A 17,460-nucleotide genomic window follows, 5' to 3' on the forward strand; every position below is an offset into this window, starting at 1 on the left:
GGACACTATCCCATACCACCCATCCAAGTGGACAACTATTGAGAGAGATGTTCAGAATCTGAGGGAAATAGCTGTGCGGGAGATGATTTTTACTGATTTGGACAACGTGCAGACACCATTAGATCCAGATGCACTCAAAATTACCGGACCCACTTGGCGCATGTGGGTACGGAGAGCACCAGCGGCACATGCTCATGGATTGGTATTATTTTGCCGGAAAGAGGATGAGGCACCGACGGTGGGTCATGTGGATACTGACATGCAGCATTATGCACATAATCTTTTTCTGCCCCACAGGACAGTGTGTCAGCATTGGACAGGTCACGTGACCAGGCCGCGTCTCAGTTGAGGAAAAACCATAAATCTGCGGTAGCATGTGGCAGTGTATTGGACAACTGGTTAGATGATGTCCCTCGGCAGGTCAACACCTCAGCCATGGAAAAATCGTCTGAAAAAGCTAGGTGGGAACTTGATGAGACGTTGCAGAAACTGCGGAGTGTTTCTCTGCAGGCTGATGTCTCAGCTGTGAGAAACGCACCTGATAACTTGATAACCTGATAATCGTTTCATAGAGTGCTCAACCAAATATCCCAGCTGGTAAATAGTGTGGACTCCCAACCTGTACTGACCAGCGTTTTGGCAATTGAAGAAAAACGCTTTCCTAATAAACCCGTTTGAGAGAAACAATACACACCTGTCCTGGTGTGAGGTAAAACAGAACCAATTTTGTTCAGTAACTTCGCTTCTTAGCCGGGCCTCTTCTAACTACTGAAATTAACAGTATATTGTGCAGACAGTGTTCACTCTCTCAGAGTGATCAGACCTATGGTCACAGCGGATGCCCAGGCACGGTGTGCAGAGAGGCTCTTGCTTATACTTATTGCTATAACACCCACGGCCAACCAACTTTGTGGTTTCCCCCTTGGACGGTTGGAAGTGGAAAAGCATAGTGGGGTCCCACCTGCGGGGAGGAGTGGACAGGACAGGTGACCAACGGGGTATTCCATCCCATCTGCCTCATGCTCAGTATAAAAGCTGAGGGATCAAAGGGTCAGCTCGCTTCCTTCAATGACCGGTGTCTGAGGAGTACTCTGTCTGTTCGTCTGCCTGTGATCCCGATCCTGAATCCTTATCTGGAATCCAGTTCCCATCCATCACTGAGTCCAGTCTGGGACTGCCCCAGCGCCAGCCAGTGACGTGATCATCATCCTGGGAGCTTGATGTGGTTTTGTATATATTTCATTATGGACTTTTTATTTTATTATTAATATTTCATTAACATAGTTTAGGTCCTTCTAAACTCATAAGTCCCTTTCTCTCCTGCCTCTCCTCGGTAGGGGAGAGCATCTGCCGTTCTGCCTGAGTGGCCAGTCCAGCCCAAACCTCAATACCTACACATTCACCCTCCATTTGGAGAGGTCCAGTTTCAATATCATTTGGAAATTGCTGATATCACTTAATGCGTAAGCAGATAAACAAAGACAAGTGGAAGAAAAAGGAAACTTTTTTCTTTTCTTTTCTTTCATTTTTAAAATCATTTCACTTCTGAAATCTCTCAAATAAGAATTGTAAAGTGAAGAAAATTATGCTCAGAGCCTTGGCTTGTTAGGGCATTTTGCATGTTAATGAACTGGCCTCTTGAGAAGTAAAAGGCAGCAACAAAGCTTCAAGTTTCTGAGCATGTCAGTGGGCTGCACTGAGGGCCACCCCTGAAAAGACCTTGGAGGGAATGACCAGAAAAGGGACTGTCCCTGGAGGCTGGTGAAGCAGGAAGTCAGAGGCACTGCTTACAGGTTGAAAATCAAACATGGAAGTGGTTGTGAAAGCCCTTGACCTGTCTCATCAAGCGGGATGTCCAAGCACTGACCCCCACACCCTGGGAATGGGGATCCTTTCCCACACAGGAAGCTCAGGGCTCTTCCTGGGAGCACTGAGATGAAGGGGTGTGTGATGCCAAGGGCAAGACAGTGGTAGGACACCTCTCAGGCCCTCTGGAGGGTGGGGTGGAGGCAACAAGGCCCCGTTGATGTAAGGAACTGGAGTGCTCTCAGGGGCCTCAGTGGAAGAGACCGCAGCCATAGTCAAAAGGACAAGGATTTCAGTTCTGTTGGGGAGTCCCAGCCCCAAAAAAGGGGCCATACGCCCCACAGGCTGTGGCTGTTTCTCTGCAGATGCCAAGATCAGAGGAGATGATGCCAGCATCAGAACAGATGCAGATGCCAACCCCTGCTTCCCCACCCCACTCTGACCCCATGCTGTCCCAAGCTCTACTGATGACTCTGTCTTCACTATTTCTTCAAACACAAGGCTGTCGTTTTCTGAGGTTTTCCTAATGGCTGTGAGTTCCCCATAACCTGTGCGGCTTCTTCCAAAGCCCTCCTAATGCTCCTCAGATGCCAAAGATGTCTCAGCCCATAGACTCATTTGAATCCTCTATTTAGCTCCATGTCATTGCACGGAACTGCACATCCTCCTTCTGCTGCTGCCTCAAAGACAAAACTAGATCTATTTCACTGCAGTATGACACCCTCCTGATATCCCAAATCTGAGTTTGTTACACGGTGTGCAAGCCAATAACACACAGAGCAGAGGTATTTCCAAGTTTATTCCATTAATGCGCGGAAATGGGGTGCTCAGCCCAAAACGGGAGCACAACTTAGCTTCAAAAGACTCCACTTCTATGCATTGATGTTTACATATTCAAACAATATATATATATATTCACAGTTACTCATTGTTATTCTCTTCAAGGATTGGTTGAGATTTCTTTGCTTCCCATGTAAATTAGTGCACAGACTCTGTCTTCTTCTTCCATTGTTCTCTTTTGAATAGGTGGTATCATTTGGGTAGGTGGTCAGTGAGTCAGTGGTCGCGATCTCCCCCTGGCAGAATTACCTTTTACCACTTCTTTGATCTTGGCAGTTCCAAGAGGTTTTCTGGGTTCGCTGACCCGCCCTACAGTTCATCACTCTCTTGACAGGAATCCCCTGCTTCTCAACAATGCTACATTGTCTGGTGGTAGTTCCTTAACTGAGTCATAGATAAATCATGTCTAGTTACTCTTTTTCTATTTTCATATTAGGTAAATTATTAAATAGGGTTGGGGCAGTACAGGGGACTTGAAAAGCAGCAGGTGTCCTTGGTTGCTTCAATTACAATGACATTTATATTACGTTTTCTTAGTTTATGTCAATTTTCCTGCAACAGAGAGAGCTGCCCTGTTATTACAGAGATGCTCCTCAGGAAGGCAATTCTGATGCTGTGATGACACATTTACCGAAGGCCTCACTATTATCCAGCACAGTAGGGACAGCCTGTGAGGAGACATGGGCAGCTTACTGCTGCTGAAGGTGAACCCATTGAATCCCTTTCTTCAATGCTTCTTTGAGCTCCTGGTTCCTCATGCTGTAGATGAGGGGGTTCACTGCTGGGGGCACCACCGAGTACAGCACTGCCACCACCACGTCCAGGAATGGTGAGGAGATGGAGGGGGGCTTCATGTAGGCAAACATGCCAGTGCTGATAACGAGGGAGACAACCATTAGGTGAGGGAGGCACGTGGAAAAGGCTTTGTGCCGTCCCTGCTCCGAGGGGATTAGCAGCACAGCTCTGAAGATCTGCACATAGGACACCACAATGAAAACAAAACACTCAAAGAACAGACAGACACTGACCACAAGGACCCCGGCTTCCCTGATATAGGAGTCTGAGCAAGAGAGCCTGAGGATCTGGGGGACTTCACAGAAGAACTGGTGCAGGGCATTGCCCTGGCAGAGGGGCAGTGAAAATGTATTGGCCGTGTGCAGCACAGCGTTGAGAATCCCACTGGCCCAGGCAGCTGCTGCCATGTGGACACAAGCTCTGCTGCCCAGGAGGGTCCCGTAGTGCAGGGGTTGGCAGATGGCAATGTAGCGGTCATAGGCCATGACGGTGAGAAGAGAAAACTCTGCTGATATGAAAAAGAAAAAGAAAAAGACCTGTGCAGCACACCCTTGGTAGGAGATGGTCCTGCTGTCCCAGAGGGAATTGGCCATGGCTTTGGGGACGGTGGTGGAGATGCAGCCCAGGTCAAGAACAGAGAGGTTGATGAGGAAGAAGTTCATGGGGATGTGGAGGTGGTGGTCGCAGGCGATGGTGGTGATGATGAGGCCGTTTCCCAGGAGGGCAGCCAGGTAGATGCCCAGGAAGAGCCCGAAGGTCAAGAGCTGCAGCTCCCGTGTGTCTGCGAATGCCAGGAGGAGGAACTGGGTGATGGAGCTGCTGTTGGACATTTCCTGCCTCTGGGTATCTCTTATTCTTAACTGTGACTATCTGTTAAGGAGGAAAAGACAGTACTGAGTCAGAGCACACTTCTCTCAGCAAAATGGATGGCATATGTCTTCGCAGCCCCACATTCAGACCCTCTTTTCAGGAGCACCTCTCTGCAGCTCCCTCACTTGAGCTCTGGCTTTTGCTGGCTGAGGCTGCCACTGGGAGCAGGGCAATGGGCTCCTGAGGAGTCCTCCTTGCTCTGCAGCAAGAGGGAACTAGGACAGCAGGGCTGTCTCCAATTAAATGTAATTGTGTTATATCAAAGAGCTTTTCAGTGTTGTTGTCGGCAATTTGCCCAACTGCACAGCAGAGGAGAGGGGATTTTGTTTTCTCTGTTTTGTTCTGGTTGTACCTGCCGCATTTCGGAGCGGTTTGGGATGGCTGAAATCCCTGACATTTCTAATGCACTCCAGGTGAAGTCTTGTGGGTCCTGAGAGGCAAAGGGAGAGTCCCTTAGTGCAGAGAGAGGAGAGCAGCTCTGCCCATCAGTCCCCTTTACCACTGCCCTGTGCTGGCAGCTTGCAGCTGGAGGAGGATCCCTCTGAGGTGTTGCCATCAAAAGAAGCAGGACACTGCGGAGAAGAGAGGAATGCAGGTTCAAAGGGGAGATATACAGGCTCATTGCCTTTTCTCATCTCTCCCCTCCCAGACTGGGACCAGGAGGGATCATTGCAGCTGCCCACGTACATCTGCCCAGCAGCATTTCCATGGCCTGAGCACCGAGATGTCTTCTCCATGTGGATCCGAGGGAGCACAGAGATACTATGGGAGAGCTGTGCCCTTCTGGAGAGCACCCTGCAGCCCCACAGGACTCCTCAGGGAAATAGTTAATGCCCTGAAGTTGCCTGGAGGAGTCCTGGGCACATTGCTCCCACAGACACGAGTGCAGAGCAGGACCCAAAGGGTCGGCATCTGAACGGGAGCTGAATCTGCCACCCGCAACCCCCACCCCCCGCACTGACTCAGTTTATCCTCAGTTTATCCAACGGAGAGAACAAGGGCAGCTCAGGCAGGAGGGGACGGCAGTGAAATGCCACAACTCTCCTGACAAGGGAGGAGGGACATGCTAGGCAGACGGCAATCCGGGGTTCGTCCTTTGCTGGGCTCTGGCTGCTGCAGGGTCAATGCGTGCCCGAGACCCCGTGGGCTGGAGGGCAGAGATGTACCCCGGCTGGGAACGGAGACCAGGCAGGAGCTGCCCAGGGGAAGGTGTCTGTGCTTCAGGGACAGCACGGACGGGACCACATGCCCCTCGCCAGTGTTTCAGGCAGCAGCTCCCTCTCACTCCCTGCCCATGTCTCTGCTGCCAGCAGCCGTCCCCCTGTCCCCGGCTCAGCTCCCGTCAGTGCTCACAAACCCCATCGCACTGCTGTGCGCCCACCTCTGCCTGCCAGCACCTCCAGGGATGGGGCGCTGCCCAGGGGCACCTCTGAGTGTGCGGGGGCTAAAGACCAGTTCACAGCGAACCTGATGTGGCTGCAAAGGGGAAGATGCTGCTGAGTTGGTGTGCTGCCCGAGAGGTCCTCTGAAAAATATCATGAGGTAGAGCTCACCTGTGCTGCTGCACTCTCTTGAGAGCAGAAGCACCATGCCCTGACCTAATCATCCCTACCCTACCATGCTGGTGTCACTCCTTCCACCCACAGCTTCTCCCTACAGCACCGTGGGAGCTCCCTGGGCAGGCGCAGAGCTGAACCTGGCAGAGTCCCTGCCCCAGCACACAGCCCCCGGGGTGCAGGGACCCTGCTGGCAAGGACAGCCCTGCCCACCCCTGCCTGCACACCGATCTGCAAACCCCGGAGCCATCCCTGGGAGAAGGCAGCTGTCCGTCATTGTCCCTCTGAAGGTGCAGCAGGACATCCATGCTCTGAAGTACATCCTCCTGCTCCACACCAGACAAGCCAGGACAGCCATCCTGACAGCTCCTATCAGCCATGGCATGTGCCAGCTCTAGGAGACACTGCCAGGAACTCATCTGCATTGCCCCACAGCCAGAGACTTACCATGTGAAAGGCTGCGAAGGTTTCTCCCCCGGTGAGCTCTCTCCTGTCCTCCCACCCCAGACTGCCTTTACCCCTCTCTTCTCTTCTCTTCTCTTCTCTTCTCTTCTCTTCTCTTCTCTTCTCTTCTCTTCTCTTCTCTTCTCTTCTCTTCTCTTCTCTTCTCTTCTCTTCTCTTCTCTTCTCTTCTCTTCTCTTCTCTTCTCTTCTCTTCTCTTCTCTTCTTCTCTTCTCTTCTCTTCTCTTCTCTTCCCTCGCTGCCTGCAGGCACTGCCCCCAGCCCTGCTCCTGGGCAGAGCTGTCTCCCAGCAGCTACCCGCTTGCCAGGAGCTCCCTCCGGCCCAGCAGCCCGGCCCAGCTTGGCAGCAGAAGACCAGCCCACGGTGGCACTCTCTCTGTCCCCTCTGGGCTCCCTCAGAGATGTCCCTGGGGCCCCAGGGGAACCACCTGGGAAACAAGCTGAAGTCATCACTGATCTTTTCTCCCTCTGCTGGGCAGAGAAACTTCTTCCCTGCAGTGCCATTTCCCCTTTCGGAGACAGAGTTATGTCCAAGAATCCCCTCTTCTTGCCCCACTGGGAGACAGCACACCCAGGCAGTGAAAGGCAGGAGTCTCCTGTACCTCCTGTACCCATGCAAAGCACAGGTGACACATGAGGTGCCAGAGGTGGTCTAAGACATGTGCTCGTAACTTATAGAAATATTAAGAGGGACAGGGCAGTGTCTGGAGCCATCATTTTGAGGCTGGTGGGGCATGGTGGTGACACTCTCTCTCCTCCACCAGCTGTCTTTACCCCATCTCCTTTGGCACCCATGGCCCGTTTCTCACAGACACCCCTACAGTGCCCAACCTCATTCAGGGCAGCTGCTCCATTGGAAGGTGACCTACACCCTGTGGTGCCACGGGAGGTGCCAGGGCTCTCCTGCACAACCGCATGCAGCCAGCAGGGACAGCACAAGACCTGCAGGAACACGATCGCCATTCAGAGCAGCCGTGTAACACACCCCAAGAGAACCTCTGGGACATTCAGTGCTTTTTTTGAGGCAGCTGCAGTGAGGCAAGTCCTGTCCCATCTCCATCCAGTAGATGTCAGCACTGCTCCTCCCACAGCCTTTAGTCACCCTTTTTTGATGCAATCAAGGAATAGAGCAATGATTTTCCCAGTGTTCTTGGATCACGGGATGCCCATCGCCAAGGACATTTTCCAAAGCACCGTGTCCTTCCTGGAGATCAGCTTCCCCTTGCACCACAGGCTCTGCAGGGCTTCAGAGACGTCCCAGAGAGCAAAGCCCTCTCCTACCAGGGCTGCACAGCACAGCCCTGCTTCTCTCTGGTCCTGAGGGTTTGCTCTCCTTCGGGTCACCTCATTTCATCTTTCCATTGCCATCTGCCATCCACTCCTGCATGCTCTGAACAAAACTTTTTCCTTGCATGGGACCTTGGGCACTTGGTACTGCCTTTCTTTTTTACACATCTGAGCGTGGTTCTGGTGCTTAGCTGAGGTCCAGTGTATCTGCTCTGATTTATTAATTAGGCAGGACATGATAGGATGAGGGGGAATGGCTTCACACTGGAAGAAGGTAGATTTAGATTAGTTTTTAGGGAGAAATTTTTCACTTTGAGAGTGGTAAGGCACTGGAACGGGTTGCCCAGAGAAGTTGTGGGAGGTCTTGCCAGCACATCCAGCAGCTCCTTCAATACCCTGGGATGAATCCCATCAGGCCCCATGGACTTGTGAACATTCAGCTGATACAGCTGTTCTCTGACAATTTCTGTCCCACAAATGGAAAGTTTTTGTTTCCACACTCGTGGTCCTCCGATTCAGGGGACCGGGCAGCCCAAGCTCTAGATGCATGATTAACGAGTGAGGCAAAAAAAAGCATTGCACACTGCTGCTTTTTCTTCATCCCTATCAGTCAGATGACCACCTTCAACAACTATCGGTCCAACGTTTTCTTTAGACCTCCTCTTGCTATTAATGTACTTAAAAAAGCACTTCTTGTTTTATAGAATGCTTTAGGTTGGAAGGGGCCTTGAAGATCATCAACTTTCAACCCCCCTGCCATAGGCAGGGACACCTCCCACTAGACCAATTTGCTCAAAGCCCCATCCAGCCTGGCCTTAAACACCTCCAGGGATGGGACCTCAACAACTTCTCTGGGCAACCTCCGCCAGTGCCTTACCACCCTTAAAGTCAAAAATTTCTTCCTAATATTTAATCTAAATCCACCCACTTCCAGTTAAAAGCCATTCCCCCTCATCCTATCACTACATGCCCTAGTATAAAGTCCTTCCTCAGCTCCCCTGTAGGCACCCTTTAGGTACTGGAAGGGGCTATAAGGTCTCCCCGGAGCCTTCTCTTCTCCAGGCTGAACAACCCCAACTCTCTTAGCCTGTCCTCATAGGAGAGCTGCTCCAGACCGTTGATCATCTTCAGGGCCTCCTCTGAACCTGCTCTAACACATCCATGTTCTTCTTATGTTGAGGGTATCAGAGCTGGATGCAATATTCCAGGCGTGGTCTCACCAAAGCAGAGTAGAGGGACAGAATCACCTCCCTTGACCTGCTGGCCATGCTGCTTTTTATGGACACCAGGATCTGGTTGGCCTTCTGGGCTGCAGTTTCACATTGCTGGCTCATGTTGAGCTTCTCGTCAATCAGCACACCCAGGTCCTTCTCCTCAGGGCTGCTCTTCGGCCATTCCCCGCCGAGCCTGTATTTGTGCTTGGGATTGCCCTGACCCAGATGTAGGACCTTGCACTTGGCCTTGTTGAACTGCATGAGGTTGGCTTGGGCCCACCTCTCCAGCCTGTCCAGGTCCCTCTGGATGGCAGCCCTCCCCTCCAGCGTGTCAACCTCGCCAAACAGCTTGGTTTCATCAGCAAACTTGCTGAGGGTGCACTCGATCCCCCTCTCCATGTCGCTGACAAAGATGTTGTACAGCACCTGAGGAACGCCACTCATCACTGCTCTCCACTTGGACATGGAGCAATTGACCACAACACTTTGAGTGCGTCCGTCCAGCCAGTTCTTTATCTGGTGGTTTATACATGATCTTCACCTACAGTGGGCAGTTCTTCACTTTCCAGCTCCTTGCCTTTGCCCTCTGCATCATGGGTAGTGTGGCTGCAGTCTTTGCCAGTGAAGACTGAGGCAAAATAGTCATTGAGGACCTCAGCTTTGTCTCTGTCCCGGGTGACCAGTTCTTGCATTTCCTTCCGGAGAGGGCCCACATCTTCCCTAGTCTTTCTTTTCTCGCTGACATACTTAAAGAAGTATTTTTGTTTGTCTTGATGCCCCTGGCCAGATTTAGTTCTATCTGGGCTTTAGCTTGCCTAACCTGATCCGGGGCTGCTTGAACAATTTCTCTGTATTCCTCCCAGGCTTCCCGCCCCTGTTTCCACCCCCTATAGACCTCCTTTTCACTTGTGAGCATGTCCAGGAGCTCCTTGTTCATCCATGCAGGCCTCCTGGCTTTTCTGCCTGCCTTCTTCTTTGTAGGGATGCATGACTCCTGAGCTTGGAGGAGGTGAGCCTTGAATATTAACTGGCTTACTTGGGCCCTTCTTCCCTCCAGCGCTTCATCCCATGGCACTATACCAAGCAGATTCTTCAAGAAGCCACAGTCAGCTCTGCTAAAGCTTAGGGTGGTCAGCTTGCTGCGCACCTTCCTCGCTGCCTTGAGGATCTCAAACTCGACCATTTCATGGTCATGGCAGCCCAGGCTGCCCTTGAGCTTAACACTGCCTACCAGCCCCTCCTTGTTGGTAAGGACAAGGTCCAGCAGAGCTCCTCTCCTCGTTTGCTCCTCTACCACTGGGAGAAAGACGTCGTCAATACAATCCAAGAACCTCCTGGACTGCCTATGCCCTGCTGTGTTACCCTTCCAACAGATGTCAGCAAACTTGCTGAGGGTACACTCTGTCCCCTCACGCAGGACGTTGATTAACATGTTGAACAAGACTGGCCAGTACTGACCCCTGGGGAGCACTGCTACTTACAGGCCTCCAACTAGACTCTGCGCCGAACACTATGCTATCAGCCTCATTCCCCACAGTATTCTTGTGTCCAGTTAGGACATTATGGTCTGATTGGGTGGATAAGTAGATGGGTAATAACTGAGATGAGTAGTCGGGCTTGAAGGAACTTGGTGAATGCATAGTGTTCTGCCCAGAGGGATGTATCTAGTCGGATTCCACCATGTTTCAAGGGCTTTTAATTACCCAAAGGAGATGAGAAAATGCTTTTTTTATACCATTTGTAGATGACAGCTCATTGAGGAGAGCAGACACTATATTAGAGGGCAGGGTTGCCATCCCAAGGGACATAGACAGGCTTGAAGGACAGGCCAACAGTAACATCATGTTATCCAAAAAAGACAGATCTAAAGTTCTTTTGCTGAGGTTGACTAAGGGCCTGAAGTGACAGAGGGCAGGGACTGCCTAGGTTGGTATCAGCACTGCAGGAAAGGCTCCGGTTATCCTTCGGTTTCATTAGGGAAAACATGAAGCCATCGGCAAAGGCCAAAAGCATCCTGGGTGGTAGGAACAGGAGCACAGCCAGTGGGAGTGATTACCGCCCTGGGCTCAGAACATTTGAGAACAGATCCAGAATATTCATCTAGGTTCTGACCCGCTGCAATGCCTGAGAGACACTGGTAAACTGGAGCTCATTTAGTGGAGGGCCACCAAGGTGGTCATGGTTGGAGCACTTGTGCTGTGAGAAGAAGCTGAAAAAGCTGGGCTTGTCCAGCTGGAAGAAAGGAAGATCTTGGGGGAACATGCAGCAGCATGTCCCAGTGGACAACAGGATGCCCATGAGCCAGCAATGTGTCTTGGTGGCCGAGAAGGTCAATGGCATCCTGGGGTGCACCAAGCAGAGTGTGGCCAGCAGGTCGAGGGAGGCCATCCTCCCCCTCTACTCTGCCCTGGTGAGGCCTTATCTGGAGTACTGTGTCCAGATCTGGGCTCCCCAGTTCAAGAAGGACAGGGAACTGCTGGAGAGGGTCTAGCAAAGGGCTACGAAGATGATGAGGGGATTGGAACATCTGTCTTATGAGGAAAGGCTGAGGGACTTGGGACTTTTTAGTCTGGAGAAAAGGAGACTGAGGGGGGACCCTATCTATGCTTATATATACTTAAAGGGAGGGTGCCAGGGGGATGGGAACAGTCTTTTGTCAGTGGTGCCCAGTGATAGGACTATAGGGAACAGGCACAAACTTGAATGTAGGAAGTTCCATCTTAACATGAGGAGGAACTTCTTTCCTTTGAGGGTGGCAGAGCACTGTCACAGGCTGCCCAGAGAGGAGGGGGAATCTCCCACTCTGGAGACATTCCAAACTCGCCTGGATGCTATCCTGTGCAACCTGCTGTAGGTGACCCTGCTCTGGGAGGGGGCTTGGACTAGATGATCTCCAGAAGTCCCTTCCAACCCTGACCACTCTGTGATTCTGTGAAACTGGAGAGACATGGATATGAAGGGTGGACTGTTCGGTGGATGAGGAACTGGTTGGATAGTCCCATCCAGTAGTGGTCAACGGCCTCACATCCAGATGGAGACTGGTGACAAGGGGTGAACCTCAGGGGTCCATACTGGGACCAGTACTGTTCAATATCTTCATCAGTGACATAGGCAGTGGGATCGAGTGCACCCTCAGCAAGTATGCTGATGACACCACGCTGAATGGTGCGATTGAAACTCCCAGCGGACAGGATGTCATCCAGAGGGACCGGGACAGGCTCAAGAAGTGGGCCCGTATGAACAGCATGAGGTTCAACAGGGCCAAGTGAAGGGTCCTGCACGTGGGTTGGGGCAATCCCTGATATCAGTACAACCTGGGGGATGAAAGGATGGAGAGCAGCCCTGCCGAGAAGGACTTGGGTATACTGGGGGGTGAAAAGCTGGACATGAGCTGGCAATGTGCGCTCGCAGATCACAAAGCCAACGGTATCCTGGGCTGCATCAAAAGAAGCATTACCAGCAGGTCGAGGGAGGGCATTCTGCCCCTCTGCTCTGCTTTGGTGAGACCCCACCTGCAGTGCTGCTCCAGTTCTGGAGCCCTCAGCACAGGACAGACATGGACCCGTTTGAGTGGGTCCAGAGGAGGCCACAAAGATGCTCCGAGGGCTGGAGCACCTCTGCTGTGAGGAAAGGCTGAGAGAGTTGGGGTTGTTCAGCCTGGAGAAGAGAAGGCTCTGGGGAGACCGGAGCGGGGATTCCTCTTGCCTCAGTTCAGCTGCCCAAAATCAGAGTGAGCTCCTTCTCTGAGCTGCCCTGTGAGCAATGGAGACAGACGCCAGGAGGGAGCTTTTCCGATGCAAACATCGGGTGACATTTGAGGTGCCAGAGGTGGTTCAGGACACGTGCAGGGAACTGCAAGCTCTAACGGAGCAATTTTGAGAGACAGGGCAGCATCCGTGGGCACTGGTGGGGAATCCCTTTGGCCAACGGAAAACATAGAAGATCACAGAATCACAGGATCACAGAATCACACAATTGTAGGGGTTGGAAGGAACCGTTGGAGATCATCTAGTGCAACCCCCCTGCCAAAGTAGGGTCACCTACAGCAGGTTGGACAGGAATGCAGCTGGGCGGCTTTTGAATATCTCCACAGAAGGACACTCCACAGCCTCTCTGGACAGCCTCTTCCAGTGCTTTGGTGCCCTCAAAGTAAAGACATTTTTCCTTGTGTTAAGATGGAATTTCCTGTGTTCCAGATTGTGCCCATTTCCCCTTGTCCTTTCGCTGGGCAGCAAAGAAAAGAGTCTGCCCCCATCCTCTTGACACCCTCCCTTTAGATATTGATAAGCATTGAGGAGATCCCCTCTCAGCCTTCTCTTCTCCAGGCTCAACAGACGCAGCTCTCTCAGCTGTTTCTCATAAAAGAGGTGCTCCAGTCCTACATTTTGCCCTGCTTCCACGCAGGATCCGGAACTTTACCATCTCATGGTCACTGCAGCCAAGGCTACCCCCAGCCTTCACATCCCCAACTAGTCCTTCTTTATTTGTCAGTAAAATGCCCAGCAGTGCACCTCTCCTCGTTGGTTTCCCCACCAACTGTGTCAGAAAGTTCTCATCAATGCTCTGCAGAAACCTCTGGGACTCTGTGTGCCTGGCTGTGTTGTTTCTCCTGCAAATACCAGGGTGGCTGAGGTCCCCCGAGAGAACCAGGGCCTGTGACCATGAGGCTATTTCCAGCTGTCTGTAGAAGGCCTCATCAACTTCCTCTTCCTTATCTGGTGGTCTGTAGTAAACACCCACAACAGTGACTCCCACATTAGCCTGTCCCTTAATTCTTAACGATAAGCTCTCAACACATTCTTCATCCAGCTGCAGGCAGAGCTCAATGAGTTCCAGTTGCTCTGTCCCATAGAGAGCAACTCCACCACCTCACCCTGCTGGCCTGTCTTTCCAAAAAAGTACATAGCCATCTGTGACAGCATTCCAGTCCTGCGAGCTATCCCACCATGTCTCTGTAATTGCAATGAAACCATGGCCCTGTGACTGCACACAGATCTGTACTTCTTCCTGTCCATTAACCACACTGCGTGTGTACAGCCGTTTCAGAGAGGTCATCAAGCATGCAGGTTCCCTGGAGGAGAGCGAGAGGATCCATCACAGTCGTACACGCCCTGGAGGTGGTTGGCTTTCTGGATATCACCTTGGGAGTCCGCTAAGGAATATTTGTCACTGCTCTGGTTGGCTGTGGTTATTGCCCAGCTGGATGTGACAGTTTCAAGCCCGCCTCACCAAGCTGGCCAGCCTGCTGCCAAAGACTCCCTTGCCTCTTCTAGACAGGTGGATCCCATCCCTCTCTAAAAGGCCATGTTCATATTTTATTGTCATAAAAGCAAAAACCCTCATGATAGCACCAGCCACGTAGCCAGGAGTTGACATGCATTATGAGTCCGTTTCTGGCTGCTCCCTTCTCTACCTGGTAAAACAGAGGAAAAGACTTCTATGTAGTCTAAATCGACCCTCTTCTACCTTAGAACTATTACCCATTGCCCTGTCGCAGCAGGCACTGCCCAAAGGGCAATGATGCCACGCTTGGTTTGTTCCTGCGAGCTGTCAGCAGGCAGTGCTCGGAGCCAGGCGCTGTTGCCTGCCACGGGGCCTGCACACCCTCATCCCACGAGCAGAGCATGCAGCGGGCCAAAGAGCATGGAATTGGGTGGGTGTATCACATCCACTACCATGCACGAGCCTCTGGGAAGATCAAACGATCCAACGGACTGCTATAAACTACACTGAGAGCCATGGGGGTGGGACCTTCAAACGCTGGGATGCCCATTTAGCAAAGGCCACCTGGTTAGGTAACATTTGAGGATCTGCTATGGAGCTGTCCCTGCCCAGTGAGAACTTTTCCATACTGTGAAAGGAGATAAAGTCCCCATAGGGCACATGAAGAATATGTTCGGGAAGAAAGTCTGGGTTATTCCTGACACAGGCAAAGGCAATCCTATCCGTGGGTTTTCTTTTGTTTAGGGCCCTTGTTGCACTTGGTGGGTGATGCGGGAAGATGGGGATGACCAATGTGTTCCTCAAGGGGATCTGATTTTGGTGAGAACAGCCGATGAATCAAACTATATATTTATTGCTAAATTACCACTCTATGTCATCACTACTACAGTGGCTATATGCTCTATCTATGGCATTGCAGTGAAAGTGACCTAAATTAATGAAGAATGAACTTTGATGAAACTGAGCAAAGTGCAGAAGTGATGGAACCAGAAGTGGCTGCAGCAACTGGCACTCGGGAATTGTCTTGAGATCGACATCTTCAACCCACAGATGATGGGCATGGGCCCTGCCGGCTACACCAGCTGTGAGCTCCAGATGCAGCACGCAACAATTCAACATCACACACCACGTCTCCTGCCAGGAAAGACAGTTACAACAGACGGAGCCCAAAGTCATGGACTAAATGAACTCAAGGGACATTTCAGTGGGATGGGCCATGGACTAAGGGAATGATATCTGTGTGCATATATACATATATGAAAGACAGGAAAATGGTGGTGATTTATGGAAAAGTGTAAGACCTGGGCATGAGGTAGATGGTATAGAATAAGGGGCGGACGCTGTCCTGGTTTTGCCTGGGATAGAGTTAATATCCTTCCTGGTAGCTGCTGTGTTTTGGATTGACTATGAGAATAACATTGCTAACACATATTGGTTTAGTTGTTGCTGAGTGATGCTTATATTGTCACGGACTTTTTCAACGTCCCGTAGAAGGTGGGGGGCCACAGACAAGACAAGCTGGCCAAAGGAATGTTCCATCCCATAGATATCATGCTCAGTATATAAATGGGAGTTAGCAGGGGGGCAGGGATTGGTGATCACGTCTCCGGACAGGTTGGGGAGTTAATCATTGGGAAGTGACAGCAATTTGTGATGCATCACTTTATTTTGTTTATTATTATTATTAGTAGTAGTAATAGTAGTAATAATATCTTTTCTGTTACTGTTCTTTTAAACAATATTTATCTAAGCCCATGTCTTTTTTTTTCTGTTTCTCCCTTTTCTCCCTATTCTACCTGGGACATCCCATTTCATTTAGAGCTGTTATCTGACCAGCTACATCTGACTGAGTGTTGTGCAAGGGTCAGACCCAGTAGGATCAAGCCTCAAAAAAAGTACTATAAACCCAGAAAAATATCAATAAGCAGGATTATCACAAGAGAAAAATTCAGGCTCGTGGTCTAAGATAAACTCTGGGCAATGTGCGGAGAAGAGGCGGTAGGTTATTGTCGGTGAAACAGCGTCCATTGGGCCTGTTTCCGCAGGGCATCCTTGAGCTCCTGGTTCCTCATGCTGTAGATGAGGGGGTTCACTGCTGGAGGCACCACCGAGTACAACACTGCTACCACGAGGTCCAGAGATGGGGAGGAGATGGAGGGGGGCTTCAGATGTGCAAACACTCCAGTGCTGATAAAGAGGGAGACCACGGCCAGGTGAGGGACACACGTGGAAAAGGATTTGTGCCGTCCCTGCTGTGAGGGGATCCTCAGCACCACCCTCAGGATCTGTACATAGGACAGCAGAATGAAAACAAAACACACAAATGCTAAACAGACACCAACCACAAGAACCCCAACTTCCCTGAGGTAGGAGTGTGAGCAGGAGAGCTTGAGGATGTGGGGGATTTCACAGAAAAACTGGTCCATGGCATTGCCCTGGCAGAGGGGGAGTGAAAATGTATTGGCCGTGTGCAGGAGAGAATTGAGAAACCCACTGCCCCAGGCAGCTGCTGCCATGCGGACACAAGCTCTGCTGCCCAGGAGGGTCCCGTAGTGCAGGGGATGGCAGATGGCAACGTAGCGGTCATAGGCCATGATGGTGAGGAGAAAATACTCAGCTGAAATAAAAATGAGAAAGAAAAAGAGCTGGACAGCACATCCTGCATAGGAGATGGCCCTGGTGTTCCAGAGGGAATTGGCCATGGCTTTGGGTAGAGTGGTAGAGATGGAGCTCAGATCTATGAGGGAAAGGTTGAGGAGGAAGAAGTACATGGGGGTGTGGAGGCGGTGGTCGCAGGCGATGGCAGTGATGATGAGGCCGTTTCCCAGGAGGGCAGCCAGGTAGATGCCCAGGAAGAGCCAGAAGGTCAAGAGCTGCAGCTCCCGTGTGTCTGCGAATGCCAGGAGGAGGAAGTGGGTGATGGAGCTGCTGTTGGACATTTGCTGCCTCTGGGCAGGGGGACCTGTCCAAGGAGGAAAAGGCAGTGACAAACTGGGAGAGACTTCTCTGAGGAAATCCCAATGCCATTCCTCACAGAAATCCCCCTCCCACAGCTGAATGAGGAATGACCCAGCTCATTCCCAACCCCGCAAACTCAGTGACACTCTCCGTTATCGGGTAAAATACTGCTTCGATACGTACTTTCCATGAGGGCACCTCTGGGGCACGAGTCAGAGGCAGAGTCAGAGGCAGAAGAGAAGCTGACCCACACCTCCTCCCCAACTCCTGAGATGCAGAGTTCAACAGAGGGGTGGGGAAACAAGGAGAAAAGCGTCTGTGCTCTGAAAAAATGAAGCGAGGAGAGGGAGTCAGACAGGCGTGCAGTGAAGCCTTCTCCTCAGTGACAGTGTCTCCAGACAGAGACACTGCAGGGCACTTGTTTTTATGTTGTGCATCACTTGTAGGA

The 17,460-nt window shown here is 51.3% G+C and overlaps 1 protein-coding gene across 1 annotated transcript; it reads right to left on the reverse strand.

Annotated features, from left to right (window-relative positions):
- Positions 1-3,335: 3,335 nt before the first annotated feature.
- On the reverse strand, positions 3,336-16,993 carry LOC309684379 (olfactory receptor 14L1-like; the record flags this gene model as incomplete). Its single annotated transcript, XM_082500303.1, has 2 exons — positions 3,336-4,271; positions 16,103-16,993. 2 exons carry the CDS (start codon positions 16,991-16,993, stop codon positions 3,336-3,338), a joined length of 1,827 nt encoding a protein of 608 aa, XP_082356429.1.
- Positions 16,994-17,460: the final 467 nt, after the last annotated feature.

The sequence above is a fragment of the Vanellus vanellus genome (genome assembly GCF_965231255.1).
Source record: "Vanellus vanellus genome assembly, contig: HAP1_SCAFFOLD_53, whole genome shotgun sequence".
Taxonomy (NCBI): domain Eukaryota; kingdom Metazoa; phylum Chordata; class Aves; order Charadriiformes; family Charadriidae; genus Vanellus; species Vanellus vanellus.